An 18550-nucleotide genomic window follows, 5' to 3' on the forward strand; every position below is an offset into this window, starting at 1 on the left:
CGCTACAATCGCTCATTACCTCTCTCCTCTCCTGGCAGGCGTTCTGGTCCCCGGATGATACAGGGGTGGTGTTTGTGGGATGGTGGCACAGTCCATTTCGCGTCGGCCTGAAGCATTGCACTAACAGAAGGTAAATGTCGCTCTGCGCTTTCTGATAACAAAGCGCAGGAGCCGGTGTTATGCTAACGCCCTCTGCTTCCTGCTCCAGGTCCGCCATGTTCTTTGTGGACCTGACTGGAGGGAAATGTGGTGAGTCAGATCTGTGACAGTCGTGTTCCATTCTCCCTGTATGTACTAAGACTCCTCCTCTCCCTTACATTATTACGCTGTGTGTGATGTAATCTGAGCGCCCGGTGTCTGTATTATCCGGTGACCCGGTAGCGGTGTGTAATATGGCGGTATATACGGAGGCTCCTCCTCTCTCTTACGTGATTACGCTGTGTGTGATGTAATCTGAGCGCCCGGTGTCTGTATTATCCGGGGACCCGGTAGCTGTGTGTAATATGGCGGTATGTACGGAGACTCCTCCTCTCCCTTACATTATTACGCTGTGTGTGTGATGTAATCTGAGCGCCCGGTGTCTGTATTATCCGGTGACCCGGTAGCTGTGTGTAATATGGCGGTATGTACGGAGACTCCTCCTCTCCCTTACGTTATTACGCTGTGTGTGATGTAATCGGAGCGCCCGGTGTCTGTATTATCCGGGGACCCGGTAGCTGTGTGTAATATGGCGGTATGTACGGAGACCCCTCCCTTACATTATTAGGCTGTGTGTGTGATGTAATCTGAGCGCCCGGTGTCTGTATTATCCGGTGACCCGGTAGCTGTGTGTAATATGGCGGTATGTACGGAGACTCCTCCTCTCCCTTACATTATTACGCTGTGTGTGATGTAATCTGAGCGCCCGGTGTCTGTATTATCCGGTGACCCGGTAGCTGTGTGTAATATGGCGGTATGTACGGAGACTCCTCCCCTCCCTTACGTTATTACGCTGTGTGTGTGTGATGTAATCTGAGCGCCCGGTGTCTGTATTATCCGGTGACCCGGTAGCTGTGTGTAATATGGCGGTATGTACGGAGACTCCTCCCTTCCCTTACATTATTACGCTGTGTGTGTGTGATGTAATCTGAGCATCCGGTGACCCGGTAGCTGTGTGTAATATGGCGGTATGTACGGAGACTCCGCCTCTCCCTTACGTTATTGCGCTGTGTGTGTGATGTAATCTGAGCGCCCGGTGTCTGTATTATCCGGTGACCCGGTAGCTGTGTGTAATATGGCGGTATGTACGGAGACTCCTCCTCTCCCTTACAATATTACGCTGTGTGTGTGATGTAATCTGAGCGCCCGGTGTCTGTATTATCCGGTGACCCGGTAGCTGTGTGTAATATGGCGGTATGTACGGAGACTCCTCCTCTCCCTTACATTATTACGCTGTGTGTGATGTAATCTGAGCGCCCGGTGTCTGTATTATCCGGTGACCAGGTAGCTGTGTGTAATATGGCGGTATGTACGGAGACTCCTCCCCTCCCTTACGTTATTACGCTGTGTGTGTGTGATGTAATCTGAGCGCCCGGTGTCTGTATTATCCGGTGACCCGGTAGCTGTGTGTAATATGGCGGTATGTACGGAGACTCCTCCTCTCCCTTACATTATTACGCTGTGTGTGTGATGTAATCTGAGCGCCCGGTGTCTGTATTATCCGGTGACCCGGTAGCTGTGTGTAATATGGCGGTATGTACGGAGACTCCTCCTCTCCCTTACATTATTACGCTGTGTGTGTGATGTAATCTGAGCGCCCGGTGTCTGTATTATCCGGTGACCCGGTAGCTGTGTGTAATATGGCGGTATGTACGGAGGCTCCTCCCCTCCCTTACGTTATTACGCTGTGTGTGTGTGTGATGTAATCTGAGCGCCCGGTGTCTGTATTATCCGGTGACCCGGTAGCTGTGTGTAATATGGCGGTATGTACGGAGACTCCTCTCCCTTACGTTATTACGCTGTGTGTGATGTAATCTGAACGCCCGGTGTCTGTATTATCCGGTGACCCGGTAGCTGTGTGTAATATGGCGGTATGTACAAAGGCTCCTCCTCTCCCTTACGTTATTACGCTGTGTGTGTGATGTAATCTGAGCGCCCGGTGTCTGTATTATCCGGTGACCCGGTAGCTGTGTGTGATATGGCGGTATGTACGATGACTCCTCCTCTCCCTTACGTTATTACACTGTGTGTGTGTGATGTAATCTGAGCGCCCGGTGTCTGTATTATCCGGTGACCCGGTAGCTGTGTGTAATATGGCGGTATGTACGGAGACTCCTCCCCTCCCTTACGTTATTACGCTGTGTGTGTGATGTAATCTGAGCGCCCGGTGTCTGTATTATCCGGTGACCCGGTAGCTGTGTGTGATATGGCGGTATGTACGATGACTCCTCCTCTCCCTTACGTTATTACGCTGTGTGTGTGTGTGTGATGTAATCTGAGCGCCCGGTGTCTGTATTATCCGGTGACCCGGTAGCTGTGTGTAATATGGCGGTATGTATGGAGACTCCTCCTCTCCCTTACATTATTACGCTGTGTGTGTGTGATGTAATCTGAGCGCCCGGTGTCTGTATTATCCGGTGACCCGGTAGCTGTGTGTAATATGGCGGTATGTACGGAGACTCCTCCTCTCCTTTACATTATTACGCTGTGTGTGTGATGTAATCTGAGCGCCCGGTGTCTGTATTATCCGGTAGCTGTGTGTAATATGGCGGTATGTACGGAGACTCCTCCTCTCCCTTACATTATTACGCTGTGTGTGTGTGATGTAATCTGAGCGCCCGGTGTCTGTATTATCCGGGGACCCGGTAGCTGTGTGTAATATGGCGGTATGTACGGAGACTCCGCCTCTCCCTTACGTTATTGCGCTGTGTGTGTGATGTAATCTGAGCGCCCGGTGTCTGTATTATCCGGTGACCCGGTAGCTGTGTGTAATATGGCGGTATGTACGGAGACTCCTCCTCTCCCTTACAATATTACGCTGTGTGTGTGATGTAATCTGAGCGCCCGGTGTCTGTATTATCCGGTGACCCGGTAGCTGTGTGTAATATGGCGGTATGTACGGAGACTCCTCCTCTCCCTTACATTATTACGCTGTGTGTGATGTAATCTGAGCGCCCGGTGTCTGTATTATCCGGTGACCAGGTAGCTGTGTGTAATATGGCGGTATGTACGGAGACTCCTCCCCTCCCTTACGTTATTACGCTGTGTGTGTGTGATGTAATCTGAGCGCCCGGTGTCTGTATTATCCGGTGACCCGGTAGCTGTGTGTAATATGGCGGTATGTACGGAGACTCCTCCTCTCCCTTACATTATTACGCTGTGTGTGTGATGTAATCTGAGCGCCCGGTGTCTGTATTATCCGGTGACCCGGTAGCTGTGTGTAATATGGCGGTATGTACGGAGACTCCTCCTCTCCCTTACATTATTACGCTGTGTGTGTGATGTAATCTGAGCGCCCGGTGTCTGTATTATCCGGTAGCTGTGTGTAATATGGCGGTATGTACGGAGACTCCTCCTCTCCCTTACATTATTACGCTGTGTGTGTGTGATGTAATCTGAGCGCCCGGTGTCTGTATTATCCGGGGACCCGGTAGCTGTGTGTAATATGGCGGTATGTACGGAGGCTCCTCCTCTCCCTTACATTATTACGCTGTGTGTGTGTGATGTAATCTGAGCGCCCGGTGTGTGTATTATCCGGTGACCCGGTAGCTGTGTGTAATATGGCGGTATGTACGGAGACTCCTCCTCTCCCTTACGTTATTACGCTGTGTGTGTGATGTAATCTGAGCGCCCGATGTCTGTATTATCCGGTGACCCGGTAGCTGTGTGTGATATGGCGGTATGTACGATGACTCCTCCTCTCCCTTACGTTATTACGCTGTGTGTGTGTGATGTAATCTGAGCGCCCGGTGTCTGTATTATCCGGTGACCCGGTAGCTGTGTGTAATATGGCGGTATGTACGGAGACTCCTCCCCTCCCTTACATTATTACGCTGTGTGTGTGTGATGTAATCTGAGCGCCCGGTGTCTGTATTATCCGGTGACCCGGTAGCTGTGTGTGATATGGCGGTATGTACGGAGGCTCCTCCTCTCCCTTACATTATTACGCTGTGTGTGTGATGTAATCTGAGCGCCCGGTGTCTGTATTATCTGGTGACCCGGTAGCTGTGTGTAATATGGCGGTATGTACGGAGACTCCTCCTCTCTCTTACGTTATTACGCTGTGTGTGTGATGTAATCTGAGCGCCCGGTGTCTGTATTATCCGGTGACCCGGTAGCTGTGTGTAATATGGCGGTATGTACGGAGACTCCTCCTCTCCCTTACATTATTACGCTGTGTGTGTGTGATGTAATCTGAGCGCCCGGTGTCTGTATTATCCGGGGACCCGGTAGCTGTGTGTAATATGGCGGTATGTACGGAGACCCCTCCCTTACATTATTAGGCTGTGTGTGTGATGTAATCTGAGCGCCCGGTGTCTGTATTATCCGGTGACCCGGTAGCTGTGTGTAATATGGCGGTATGTACGGAGACTCCTCCTCTCCCTTACATTATTACGCTGTGTGTGTGATGTAATCTGAGCGCCCGGTGTCTGTATTATCCGGTGACCCGGTAGCTGTGTGTAATATGGTGGTATGTACGGAGACTCCTCCTCTCCCTTACATTATTACGCTGTGTGTGTGATGTAATCTGAGCGCCCGGTGTCTGTATTATCCGGTGACCCGGTAGCTGTGTGTAATATGGCGGTATGTACGGAGACTCCTCCTCTCCCTTACATTATTACGCTGTGTGTGTGATGTAATCTGAGCGCCCGGTGTCTGTATTATCCGGTGACCCGGTAGCTGTGTGTAATATGGCGGTATGTACGGAGGCTCCTCCCCTCCCTTACGTTATTACGCTGTGTGTGTGTGTGATGTAATCTGAGCGCCCGGTGTCTGTATTATCCGGTGACCCGGTAGCTGTGTGTAATATGGCGGTATGTACGGAGACTCCTCCTCTCCCTTACGTTATTACGCTGTGTGTGATGTAATCTGAACGCCCGGTGTCTGTATTATCCGGTGACCCGGTAGCTGTGTGTAATATGGCGGTATGTACAAAGGCTCCTCCTCTCCCTTACGTTATTACGCTGTGTGTGTGATGTAATCTGAGCGCCCGGTGTCTGTATTATCCGGTGACCCGGTAGCTGTGTGTAATATGGCGGTATGTACGGAGACTCCTCCCCTCCCTTACGTTATTACGCTGTGTGTGTGATGTAATCTGAGCGCCCGGTGTCTGTATTATCCGGTGACCCGGTAGCTGTGTGTGATATGGCGGTATGTACGATGACTCCTCCTCTCCCTTACGTTATTACGCTGTGTGTGTGTGATGTAATCTGAGCGCCCGGTGTCTGTATTATCCGGTGACCCGGTAGCTGTGTGTAATATGGCGGTATGTATGGAGACTCCTCCTCTCCCTTACATTATTACGCTGTGTGTGTGTGATGTAATCTGAGCGCCCGGTGTCTGTATTATCCGGTGACCCGGTAGCTGTGTGTAATATGGCGGTATGTACGGAGACTCCTCCTCTCCTTTACATTATTACGCTGTGTGTGTGATGTAATCTGAGCGCCCGGTGTCTGTATTATCCGGTAGCTGTGTGTAATATGGCGGTATGTACGGAGACTCCTCCTCTCCCTTACATTATTACGCTGTGTGTGTGTGATGTAATCTGAGCGCCCGGTGTCTGTATTATCCGGGGACCCGGTAGCTGTGTGTAATATGGCGGTATGTACGGAGACTCCTCCTCTCCCTTACATTATTACGCTGTGTGTGTGTGATGTAATCTGAGCGCCCGGTGTCTGTATTATCCGGTGACCCGGTAGCTGTGTGTAATATGGCGGTATGTACGGAGACTCCTCCTCTCCCTTACGTTATTACGCTGTGTGTGATGTAATCGGAGCGCCCGGTGTCTGTATTATCCGGGGACCCGGTAGCTGTGTGTAATATGGCGGTATGTACGGAGACTCCTCCTCTCCCTTACATTATTACGCTGTGTGTGTGATGTAATCTGAGCGCCCGGTGTCTGTATTATCCGGTGACCCGGTAGCTGTGTGTAATATGGTGGTATGTACGGAGACTCCTCCTCTCCCTTACATTATTACGCTGTGTGTGTGATGTAATCTGAGCGCCCGGTGTCTGTATTATCCGGTGACCCGGTAGCTGTGTGTAATATGGCGGTATGTACGGAGACTCCTCCTCTCCCTTACGTTATTATGCTGTGTGTGTGATGTAATCTGAGCGTCCGGTGTCTGTATTATCCGGTGACCCGGTAGCTGTGTGCGATATGGCGGTATGTACGGTGACTCCTCCCCTCCCTTACATTATTACGCTGTGTGTGTGATGTAATCTGAGCGCCCGGTGTCTGTATTATCCGGTGACCCGGTAGCTGTGTGTAATATGGCGGTATGTACGGAGACTCCTCCTCTCCCTTACGTGATTACGCTGTGTGTGATGTAATCTGAGCGCCCGGTGTCTGTATTATCCGGTGACCCGGTAGCTGTGTGTAATATGGCGGTATGTACGGAGACTCCTCCTCTCCCTTACGTTATTACGCTGTGTGTATGATGTAATCTGAGCGCCCAGTGTCTGTATTATCCGGTGACCCGGTAGCTGTGTGTAATATGGCGGTATGTACGGAGACTCCTCCCTTCCCTTACATTATTACGCTGTGTGTGTGTGATGTAATCTGAGCATCCGGTGACCCGGTAGCTGTGTGTAATATGGCGGTATGTACGGAGACTCCGCCTCTCCCTTACGTTATTGCGCTGTGTGTGTGATGTAATCTGAGCGCCCGGTGTCTGTATTATCCGGTGACCCGGTAGCTGTGTGTAATATGGCGGTATGTACGGAGACTCCTCCTCTCCCTTACATTATTACGCTGTGTGTGATGTAATCTGAGCGCCCAGTGTCTGTATTATCCGGTGACCCGGTAGCTGTGTGTAATATGGCGGTATGTACGGAGACTCCTCCTCTCCCTTACGTTATTACGCTGTGTGTGATGTAATCTGAGCGCCCAGTGTCTGTATTATCCGGTGACCCGGTAGCTGTGTGTAATATGGCGGTATGTACGGAGACTCCTCCTCTCCCTTACGTTATTACGCTGTGTGTGTGTGATGTAATCTGAGCGCCCGGTGTCTGTATTATCCGGTGACCCGGTAGCTGTGTGTAATATGGCGGTATGTACGGAGACTCCTCCTCTCCCTTACATTATTACGCTGTGTGTGTGTGATGTAATCTGAGCGCCCGGTGTCTGTATTATCCGGTGACCCGGTAGCTGTGTGTAATATGGCGGTATGTACGGAGACTCCTCCTCTCCCTTACATTATTACGCTGTGTGTGTGATGTAATCTGAGCGCCCAGTGTCTGTATTATCTGGTGACCCGGTAGCTGTGTGTAATATGGCGGTATGTACGGAGACTCCTCCTCTCCCTTACATTATTACGCTGTGTGTGATGTAATCTGAACGCCCGGTGTCTGTATTATCCGGTGACCCGGTAGCTGTGTGTAATATGGCGGTATGTACGGAGGCTCCTCCCCTCCCTTACGTTATTACGCTGTGTGTGTGTGTGATGTAATCTGAGCGCCCGGTGTCTGTATTATCCGGTGACCCGGTAGCTGTGTGTAATATGGCGGTATGTACGGAGACTCCTCCTCTCCCTTACGTTATTACGCTGTGTGTGATGTAATCTGAACGCCCGGTGTCTGTATTATCCGGTGACCCGGTAGCTGTGTGTAATATGGCGGTATGTACAAAGGCTCCTCCTCTCCCTTACGTTATTACGCTGTGTGTGTGATGTAATCTGAGCGCCCGGTGTCTGTATTATCCGGTGACCCGGTAGCTGTGTGTGATATGGCGGTATGTACGATGACTCCTCCTCTCCCTTACGTTATTACACTGTGTGTGTGTGATGTAATCTGAGCGCCCGGTGTCTGTATTATCCGGTGACCCGGTAGCTGTGTGTAATATGGCGGTATGTATGGAGACTCCTCCTCTCCCTTACATTATTACGCTGTGTGTGTGTGATGTAATCTGAGCGCCCGGTGTCTGTATTATCCGGTGACCCGGTAGCTGTGTGTAATATGGCGGTATGTACGGAGACTCCTCCTCTCCTTTACATTATTACGCTGTGTGTGTGATGTAATCTGAGCGCCCGGTGTCTGTATTATCCGGTAGCTGTGTGTAATATGGCGGTATGTACGGAGACTCCTCCTCTCCCTTACATTATTACGCTGTGTGTGTGTGTGATGTAATCTGAGCGCCCGGTGTCTGTATTATCCGGGGACCCGGTAGCTGTGTGTAATATGGCGGTATGTACGGAGACTCCTCCTCTCCCTTACATTATTACGCTGTGTGTGTGTGATGTAATCTGAGCGCCCGGTGTCTGTATTATCCGGGGACCCGGTAGCTGTGTGTAATATGGCGGTATGTACGGAGGCTCCTCCTCTCCCTTACATTATTACGCTGTGTGTGTGTGATGTAATCTGAGCGCCCGGTGTGTGTATTATCCGGTGACCCGGTAGCTGTGTGTAATATGGCGGTATGTACGGAGACTCCTCCTCTCCCTTACGTTATTACGCTGTGTGTGTGATGTAATCTGAGCGCCCGATGTCTGTATTATCCGGTGACCCGGTAGCTGTGTGTGATATGGCGGTATGTACGATGACTCCTCCTCTCCCTTACGTTATTACGCTGTGTGTGTGTGATGTAATCTGAGCGCCCGGTGTCTGTATTATCCGGTGACCCGGTAGCTGTGTGTAATATGGCGGTATGTACGGAGACTCCTCCCCTCCCTTACATTATTACGCTGTGTGTGTGTGATGTAATCTGAGCGCCCGGTGTCTGTATTATCCGGTGACCCGGTAGCTGTGTGTGATATGGCGGTATGTACGGAGGCTCCTCCTCTCCCTTACATTATTACGCTGTGTGTGTGATGTAATCTGAGCGCCCGGTGTCTGTATTATCTGGTGACCCGGTAGCTGTGTGTAATATGGCGGTATGTACGGAGACTCCTCCTCTCTCTTACGTTATTACGCTGTGTGTGTGATGTAATCTGAGCGCCCGGTGTCTGTATTATCCGGTGACCCGGTAGCTGTGTGTAATATGGCGGTATGTACGGAGACTCCTCCTCTCCCTTACATTATTACGCTGTGTGTGTGATGTAATCTGAGCTCACGGTGTCTGTATTATCCGGTGACCCGGTAGCTGTGTGTAATATGGCGGTATGTACGGAGACTCCTCCTCTCCCTTACGTTATTACGCTGTGTGTGTGTGATGTAATCTGAGCGCCCGGTGTCTGTATTATCCGGTGACCCGGTAGCTGTGTGTAATATGGCGGTATGTACGGTGACTCCTCCTCTCCCTTACGTTATTACGCTGTGTGTGTGTGATGTAATCTGAGCGCCCGGTGTCTGTATTATCCGGTGACCCGGTAGCTGTGTGTAATATGGCGGTATGTACGGTGACTCCTCCTCTCCCTTACGTTATTACGCTGTGTGTGTGTGATGTAATCTGAGCGCCCCGTGTCTGTATTATCCGGTGACCCGGTAGCTGTGTGTAATATGGCGGTATGTACTGAGACTCCTCCTCTCCCTTACGTTATTACGCTGTGTGTGTGATGTAATCTGAGCGCCCGGTGCCTGTATTATCCAGTGACCCGGTAGCTGTGTGTAATATGGCGGTATGTACGGTGACTCCTCCCCTCCCTTACGTTATTACGCTGTGTGTGTGTGATGTAATCTGAGCGCCCGGTGTCTGTATTATCTGGTGACCCGGTAGCTGTGTGTAATATGGCGGTATGTACGGAGACTCCTCCTCTCCCTTACATTATTACGCTGTGTGTGTGTGATGTAATCTGAGCGCCCGGTGTCTGTATTATCCGGTGACCCGGTAGCTGTGTGTAATATGGCGGTATGTGGTATGTACGGAGACTCCTCCCCTCCCTTACATTATTACGCTGTGTGTGTGATGTAATCTGAGCGCCCGGTGTGTGTATTATCCGGTGACCCGGTAGCTGTGTGTAATATGGCGGTATGTACGGAGACTCCTCCTCTCCCTTACATTATTACGCTGTGTGTGTGTGTGATGTAATCTGAGCGCCCGGTGTCTGTATTATCCGGTGACCCGGTAGCTGTGTGTAATATGGCGGTATGTACGGAGACTCCTCCTCTCCCTTACATTATTACGCTGTGTGTGTGTGATGTAATCTGAGCGCCCGGTGTCTGTATTATCCGGTGACCCGGTAGCTGTGTGTAATATGGCGGTATGTACAAAGGCTCCTCCTCTCCCTTACATTATTACGCTGTGTGTGTGATTTAATCTGAGCGCCCGTTGTCTGTATTATCCGGTGACCCGGTAGCTGTGTGTAATATGGCGGTATGTACGGAGACTCCTCCTCTCCCTTACATTATTACGCTGTGTGTGTGTGATGTAATCTGAGCGCCCGGTGTCTGTATTATCCGGTGACCCGGTAGCTGTGTGTAATATGGCGGTATGTACGGAGACTCCTCCTCTCCCTTACATTATTACGCTGTGTGTGTGATGTAATCTGAGCGCCCGGTGTCTGTATTATCCGGTGACCCGGTAGCTGTGTGTAATATGGCGGTATGTACGGAGACTCCTCCTCTCCCTTACGTTATTACGCTGTGTGTGTGATGTAATCTGAGCGCCCGGTGTCTGTATTATCCGGTGACCCGGTAGCTGTGTGTAATATGGCGGTATGTACGGAGACTCCTCCTCTCCCTTACATTATTACGCTGTGTGTGTGATGTAATCTGAGCGGCCGGTGTCTGTATTATCCGGTGACCCGGTAGCTGTGTGTAATATGGCGGTATGTACGGAGACTCCTCCCCTCCCTTACGTTATTACGCTGTGTGTGATGTAATCTGAGCGCCTGGTGTCTGTATTATCCGGTGACCCGGTAGCTGTGTGTAATATGGCGGTATGTACGGAGACTCCTCCCCTCCCTTACGTTATTACGCTGTGTGTGTGATGTAATCTGAGCGCCCGGTGTCTGTATTATCCGGTGACCCGGTAGCTGTGTGTAATATGGCGGTATGTACAAAGGCTCCTCCTCTCCCTTACGTTATTACGCTGTGTGTGTGATGTAATCTGATCGCCCGGTGTCTGTATTATCCGGTGACCCGGTAGCTGTGTGTGATATGGCGGTATGTACGGAGACTCCTCCTCTCCCTTACATTATTACGCTGTGTGTGTGATGTAATCTGATCGCCCGGTGTCTGTATTATCCGGTGACCCGGTAGCTGTGTGTAATGTGGCGGTATGTACGGAGACTCCTCCTCTCCCTTACATTATTACGCTGTGTGTGTGATGTAATCTGAGCGGCCGGTGTCTGTATTATCCGGTGACCCGGTAGCTGTGTGTAATATGGCGGTATGTACGGAGACTCCTCCCCTCCCTTACGTTATTACGCTGTGTGTGATGTAATCTGAGCGCCTGGTGTCTGTATTATCCGGTGACCCGGTAGCTGTGTGTAATATGGCGGTATGTACGGAGACTCCTCCTCTCCCTTACATTATTGCGCTGTGTGTGTGATGTAATCTGAGCGCCCGGTGTCTGTATTATCCGGTGACCCGGTAGCTGTGTGTAATATGGCGGTATGTACGGAGGCTCCTCCTCTCCCTTACGTTATTACGCTGTGTGTGTGATGTAATCTGAGCGCACGGTGTCTGTATTATCCGGTGACCCGGTAGCTGTGTGTAATATGGCGGTATGTACGGAGACTCCTCCCCTCCCTTACATTATTACGCTGTGTGTGTGTGATGTAATCTGAGCGCCCGGTGTGTGTATTATCCGGTGACCCGGTAGCTGTGTGTAATATGGCGGTATGTACGGAGGCTCCTCCTCTCTCTTACGTTATTACGCTGTGTGTGTGATGTAATCTGAGCGCCCGGTGTCTGTATTATCCGGTGACCCGGTAGCTGTGTGTAATATGGCGGTATGTACGGAGACTCCTCCTCTCCCTTACATTATTACGCTGTGTGTGTGATGTAATCTGAGCGCCCAGTGTCTGTATTATCCGGTGACCCGGTAGCTGTGTGTAATATGGCGGTATGTACGGAGACTCCTCCCCTCCCTTACATTATTACGCTGTGTGTGTGATGTAATCTGAGCTCACGGTGTCTGTATTATCCGGTGACCCGGTAGCTGTGTGTAATATGGCGGTATGTACGGTGACTCCTCCTCTCCCTTACATTATTACGCTGTGTGTGTGATGTAATATGAGCGCCCGGTGTCTGTATTATCCGGTGACCCGGTAGCTGTGTGTAATATGGCGGTATGTACGTTGACTCCTCCTCTCCCTTACGTTATTACGCTGTGTGTGTGATGTAATCTGAGCGCCCGGTGTCTGTATTATCCGGTGACCCGGTAGCTGTGTGTAATATGGCGGTATGTACGGAGACTCCTCCCCTCCCTTACGTTATTACGCTGTGTGTGATGTAATCTGAGCGCCCGGTGTCTGTATTATCCGGTGACCCGGTAGCTGTGTGTAATATGGCGGTATGTACGTTGACTCCTCCCCTCCCTTACGTTATTACGCTGTGTGTGATGTAATCTGAGCGCCTGGTGTCTGTATTATCCGGTGACCCGGTAGCTGTGTGTAATATGGCGGTATGTACGGAGACTCCTCCTCTCCCTTACGTTATTACGCTATGTGTGATGTAATCTGAGCGCCTGGTGTCTGTATTATCCGGTGACCCGGTAGCTGTGTGTAATATGGCGGTATGTACGGAGACTCCTCCTCTCCCTTACGTTATTACGCTGTGTGTGTTATGTAATCTGAGCGCCCGGTGTCTTTATTATCCGGTGACCCGGTAGCTGTGTGTAATATGGCGGTATGTACAGAGACTCCTCCCCTCCCTTACATTATTACGCTGTGTGTGTGATGTAATCTGAGCTCACGGTGTCTGTATTATCCGGTGACCCGGTAGCTGTGTGTAATATGGCGGTATGTACGGAGACTCCTCCTCTCCCTTACGTTATTACGCTGTGTGTGTGATGTAATCTGAGCGCCCGGTGTCTGTATTATCCGGTGACCCGGTAGCTGTGTGTAATATGGCGGTATGTACGGAGACTCCTCCTCTCCCTTACGTTATTACGCTGTGTGTGTGTGATGTAATCTGAGCGCCCGGTGTCTGTATTATCCGGTGACCCGGTAGCTGTGTGTGATATGGCGGTATGTACGGAGACTCCTCCTCTCCCTTACATTATTACGCTGTGTGTGTGATGTAATCTGAGCGCCCGGTGTCTGTATTATCCGGTGACCAGGTAGCTGTGTGTAATATGGCGGTATGTACGGTGACTCCTCTTCTCCCTTACATTATTACGCTGTGTGTGTGTGTGATGTAATCTGAGCGCCCGGTGTCTGTATTATCCGGTGACCCGGTAGCTGTGTGTAATATGGCGGTATATATGGAGACTCCTCCTCTCCCTTACATTATTACGCTGTGTGTGTGATGTAATCTGAGCGCCCGGTGTCTGTATTATCCGGTGACCCGGTAGCTGTGTGTAATATGGCGGTATGTACGGAGGCTCCTCCTCTCCCTTACGTTATTACGCTGTGTGTGTGTGTGATGTAATCTGAGCGCCCGGTGTCTGTATTATCCGGTGACCCGGTAGCTGTGTGTAATATGGTGGTATGTACGGAGACTCCTCCTCTCCCTTACATTATTACGCTGTGTGTGTGATGTAATCTGAGCGCCCGGTGTCTGTATTATCCGGTGACCCGGTAGCTGTGTGTAATATGGCGGTATGTACGGAGACTCCTCCCCTCCCTTACATTATTACGCTGTGTGTGTGATGTAATATGAGCGCCCGGTGTCTGTATTATCCGGTGACCCGGTAGCTGTGTGTAATATGGCGGTATGTACAAAGGCTCCTCCTCTCCCTTACATTATTACGCTGTGTGTGTGATGTAATCTGAGCGCCCGGTGTCTGTATTATCCGGTGACCCGGTAGCTGTGTGTAATATGGCGGTATGTACGGAAACTCCTCCTCTCCCTTACATTATTACGCTGTGTGTGTGATGTAATCTGAGCGCCCGGTGTCTGTATTATCCGGTGACCCGGTAGCTGTGTGTAATATGGCGGTATGTACGGAGACTCCTCCCCTCCCTTACGTTATTACGCTGTGTGTGATGTAATCTGAGCGCCTGGTGTCTGTATTATCCGGTGACCCGGTAGCTGTGTGTAATATGGCGGTATGTACGGAGACTCCTCCTCTCCCTTACGTTATTACGCTGTGTGTGTGATGTAATCTGAGCGCCCGGTGTCTGTATTATCCGGTGACCCGGTAGCTGTGTGTAATATGGCGGTATGTACGGAGACTCCTCCTCTCCCTTACATTATTACGCTGTGTGTGTGATGTAATCTGAGCGGCCGGTGTCTGTATTATCCGGTGACCCGGTAGCTGTGTGTAATATGGCGGTATGTACGGAGACTCCTCCCCTCCCTTACGTTATTACGCTGTATGTGATGTAATCTGAGCGCCTGGTGTCTGTATTATCCGGTGACCCGGTAGCTGTGTGTAATATGGCGGTATGTACGGAGACTCCTCCTCTCCCTTACATTATTACGCTGTGTGTGTGATGTAATCTGAGCGCCCGGTGTCTGTATTATCCGGTGACCCGGTAGCTGTGTGTAATATGGCGGTATGTACGGAGGCTCCTCCTCTCCCTTACGTTATTACGCTGTGTGTGTGATGTAATCTGAGCGCACGGTGTCTGTATTATCCGGTGACCCGGTAGCTGTGTGTAATATGGCGGTATGTACGGTGACTCCTCCTCTCCCTTACGTTATTACGCTGTGTGTGTGATGTAATCTGAGCGCCCGGTGTCTGTATTATCCGGTGACCCGGTAGCTGTGTGTAATATGGCGGTATGTACGGAGACTCCTCCCCTCCCTTACGTTATTACGCTGTGTGTGTGATGTAATCTGAGCGCACGGTGTCTGTATTATCCGGTGACCCGGTAGCTGTGTGTAATATGGCGGTATGTACGGTGACTCCTCCTCTCCCTTACGTTATTACGCTGTGTGTGTGATGTAATCTGAGCGCCCGGTGTCTGTATTATCCGGTGACCCGGTAGCTGTGTGTAATATGGCGGTATGTACGGAGACTCCTCCTCTCCCTTACATTATTACGCTGTGTGTGTGATGTAATCTGAGCGCCCGGTGTCTGTATTATCCGGTGACCCGGTAGCTGTGTGTAATATGGCGGTATGTACGGAGACTCCTCCCCTCCCTTACATTATTACGCTGTGTGTGTGATGTAATCTGAGCGCCCGGTGTCTGTATTATCCGGTGACCCGGTAGCTGTGTGTAATATGGCGGTATGTACGGAGACTCCTCCCCTCCCTTACATTATTACGCTGTGTGTGATGTAATCTGAGCGCCCGGTGTCTGTATTATCCGGTGACCCGGTAGCTGTGTGTAATATGGCGGTATGTACGGTGACTCCTCCTCTCCCTTACATTATTACGCTGTGTGTGTGATGTAATATGAGCGCCCGGTGTCTGTATTATCCGGTGACCCGGTAGCTGTGTGTAATATGGCGGTATGTACGGAGACTCCTCCCCTCCCTTACGTTATTACGCTGTGTGTGTGATGTAATCTGAGCGCCCGGTGTCTGTATTATCCGGTGACCCGGTAGCTGTGTGTAATATGGCGGTATGTACGTTGACTCCTCCTCTCCCTTACGTTATTACGCTGTGTGTGTGATGTAATCTGAGCGCCCGGTGTCTGTATTATCCGGTGACCCGGTAGCTGTGTGTAATATGGCGGTATGTACGGAGACTCCTCCCCTCCCTTACGTTATTACGCTGTGAGTGTGTGATGTAATCTGAGCGCCCGGTGTCTGTATTATCCGGTGACCCGGTAGCTGTGTGTAATATGGAGGTATGTACGGAGACTCCTCCCCTCCCTTACATTATTACGCTGTGTGTGTGATGTAATCTGAGCTCACGGTGTCTGTATTATCCGGTGACCCGGTATCTGTGTGTAATATGGAGGTATGTACGGAGACTCCTCCCCTCCCTTACGTTATTACGCTGTGTGTGTGATGTAATCTGAGCTCACGGTGTCTGTATTATCCGGTGACCCGGTAGCTGTGTGTAATATGGCGGTATGTACGGAGACTCCGCCTCTCCCTTACGTTATTGCGCTGTGTGTGTGATGTAATCTGAGCACCCGGTGTCTGTATTATCCGGTGACCCGGTAGCTGTGTGTAATATGGCGGTATGTACGGAGACTCCTCCTCTCCCTTACGTTATTACGCTGTGTGTGTGATGTAATCTGAGCGCCCGGTGTCTGTATTATCCGGTGACCAGGTAGCTGTGTGTAATATGGCGGTATGTACGGAGACTCCGCCTCTCCCTTACGTTATTACGCTGTGTGTGTGATGTAATCTGAGCGCCCGGTGTCTGTATTATCCGGTGACCCGGTAGCTGTGTGTAATATGGCGGTATGTACGGAGACTCCTCCTCTCCCTTACATTATTACGCTGTGTGTGTGATGTAATCTGAGCGCCCGGTGTCTGTATTATCCGGTGACCCGGTAGCTGTGTGTAATATGGCGGTATGTACGGAGACTCCTCCCCTCCCTTACATTATTACGCTGTGTGTGTGATGTAATATGAGCGCCCGGTGTCTGTATTATCCGGTGACCCGGTAGCTGTGTGTAATATGGTGGTATGTACAAAGGCTCCTCCTCTCCCTTACATTATTACGCTGTGTGTGTGATGTAATATGAGCGCCCGGTGTCTGTATTATCCGGTGACCCGGTAGCTGTGTGTAATATGGCGGTATGTACGGAAACTCCTCCTCTCCCTTACATTATTACGCTGTGTGTGTGATGTAATCTGAGCGCCCGGTGTCTGTATTATCTGGTGACCCGGTAGCTGTGTGTAATATGGCGGTATGTACGGAGACTCCTCCTCTCCCTTACATTATTACGCTGTGTGTGTGATGTAATCTGAGCGCCCGGTGTCTGTATTATCTGGTGACCCGGTAGCTGTGTGTAATATGGCGGTATGTACGGAGACTCCTCCCCTCCCTTACGTTATTACGCTGTGTGTGATGTAATCTGAGCGCCTGGTGTCTGTATTATCCGGTGACCCGGTAGCTGTGTGTAATATGGCGGTATGTACGGAGACTCCTCCTCTCCCTTACGTTATTACGCTGTGTGTGTGATGTAATCTGAGCGCCCGGTGTCTGTATTATCCGGTGACCCGGTAGCTGTGTGTAATATGGCGGTATGTACAAAGGCTCCTCCTCTCCCTTACATTATTACGCTGTGTGTGTGATGTAATCTGAGCGCCCGGTGTCTGTATTATCCGGTGACCCGGTAGCTGTGTGTAATATGGCGGTATGTACGGAGACGACTCCTCTCCCTTACATTATTACGCTGTGTGTGTGATGTAATCTGAGCGGCCGGTGTCTGTATTATCCGGTGACCCGGTAGCTGTGTGTAATATGGCGGTATGTACGGAGACTCCTCCCCTCCCTTACGTTATTACGCTGTATGTGATGTAATCTGAGCGCCTGGTGTCTGTATTATCCGGTGACCCGGTAGCTGTGTGTAATATGGCGGTATGTACGGAGACTCCTCCTCTCCCTTACATTATTACGCTGTGTGTGTGATGTAATCTGAGCGCCCGGTGTCTGTATTATCCGGTGACCCGGTAGCTGTGTGTAATATGGCGGTATGTACGGAGGCTCCTCCTCTCCCTTACGTTATTACGCTGTGTGTGTGATGTAATCTGAGCGCCCGGTGTCTGTATTATCCGGTGACCCGGTAGCTGTGTGTAATATGGCGGTATGTACGGAGACTCCTCCCCTCCCTTACGTTATTACGCTGTGTGTGATGTAATCTGAGCGCCTGGTGTCTGTATTATCCGGTGACCCGGTAGCTGTGTGTAATATGGCGGTATGTACGGAGGCTCCTCCTCTCCCTTGCGTTATTACGCTGTGTGTGATGTAATCTGAGCGCCCGGTGTCTGTATTATCCGGTGACCCGGTAGCTGTGTGTAATATGGCGGTATGTACGGAGACTCCTCCTCTCCCTTACATTATTACGCTGTGTGTGATGTAATCTGAGCGCCCGGTGTCTGTATTATCCGGTGACCCGGTAGCTGTGTGTAATATGGCGGTATGTACAGAGACTCCTCCCCTCCCTTACATTATTACGCTGTGTGTGTGATGTAATCTGAGCTCACGGTGTCTGTGTTATCCGGTGACCCGGTAGCTGTGTGTAATATGGCGGTATGTACGGAGACTCCTCCTCTCCCTTACGTTATTACGCTGTGTGTGTGATGTAATCTGAGCGCCCGGTGTCTGTATTATCCGGTGACCCGGTAGCTGTGTGTAATATGGCGGTATGTACGGAGACTCCTCCTCTCCCTTACGTTATTACGCTGTGTGTGTGTGATGTAATCTGAGCGCCCGGTGTCTGTATTATCCGGTGA

The 18550-nt window shown here is 50.7% G+C and overlaps 1 protein-coding gene across 2 annotated transcripts in view; it reads left to right on the forward strand.

The window, feature by feature from the left end:
* The window catches only part of APEH (acylaminoacyl-peptide hydrolase), a 67889-nt gene that overhangs the window by 39023 nt on the left and 10316 nt on the right, over positions 1-18550 (forward strand). For both annotated transcript variants that reach the window (XM_063941439.1, XM_063941440.1), the window contains exons 8-9: positions 39-130; positions 209-249. In XM_063941439.1, coding sequence (XP_063797509.1) covers positions 39-130; positions 209-249 — 133 coding nt within the window. The remainder of the gene's footprint in view (positions 1-38; positions 131-208; positions 250-18550) is intronic.

This window comes from Pseudophryne corroboree, chromosome 9 (genome assembly GCF_028390025.1).
Source record: "Pseudophryne corroboree isolate aPseCor3 chromosome 9, aPseCor3.hap2, whole genome shotgun sequence".
Lineage (NCBI taxonomy): Eukaryota > Metazoa > Chordata > Amphibia > Anura > Myobatrachidae > Pseudophryne > Pseudophryne corroboree.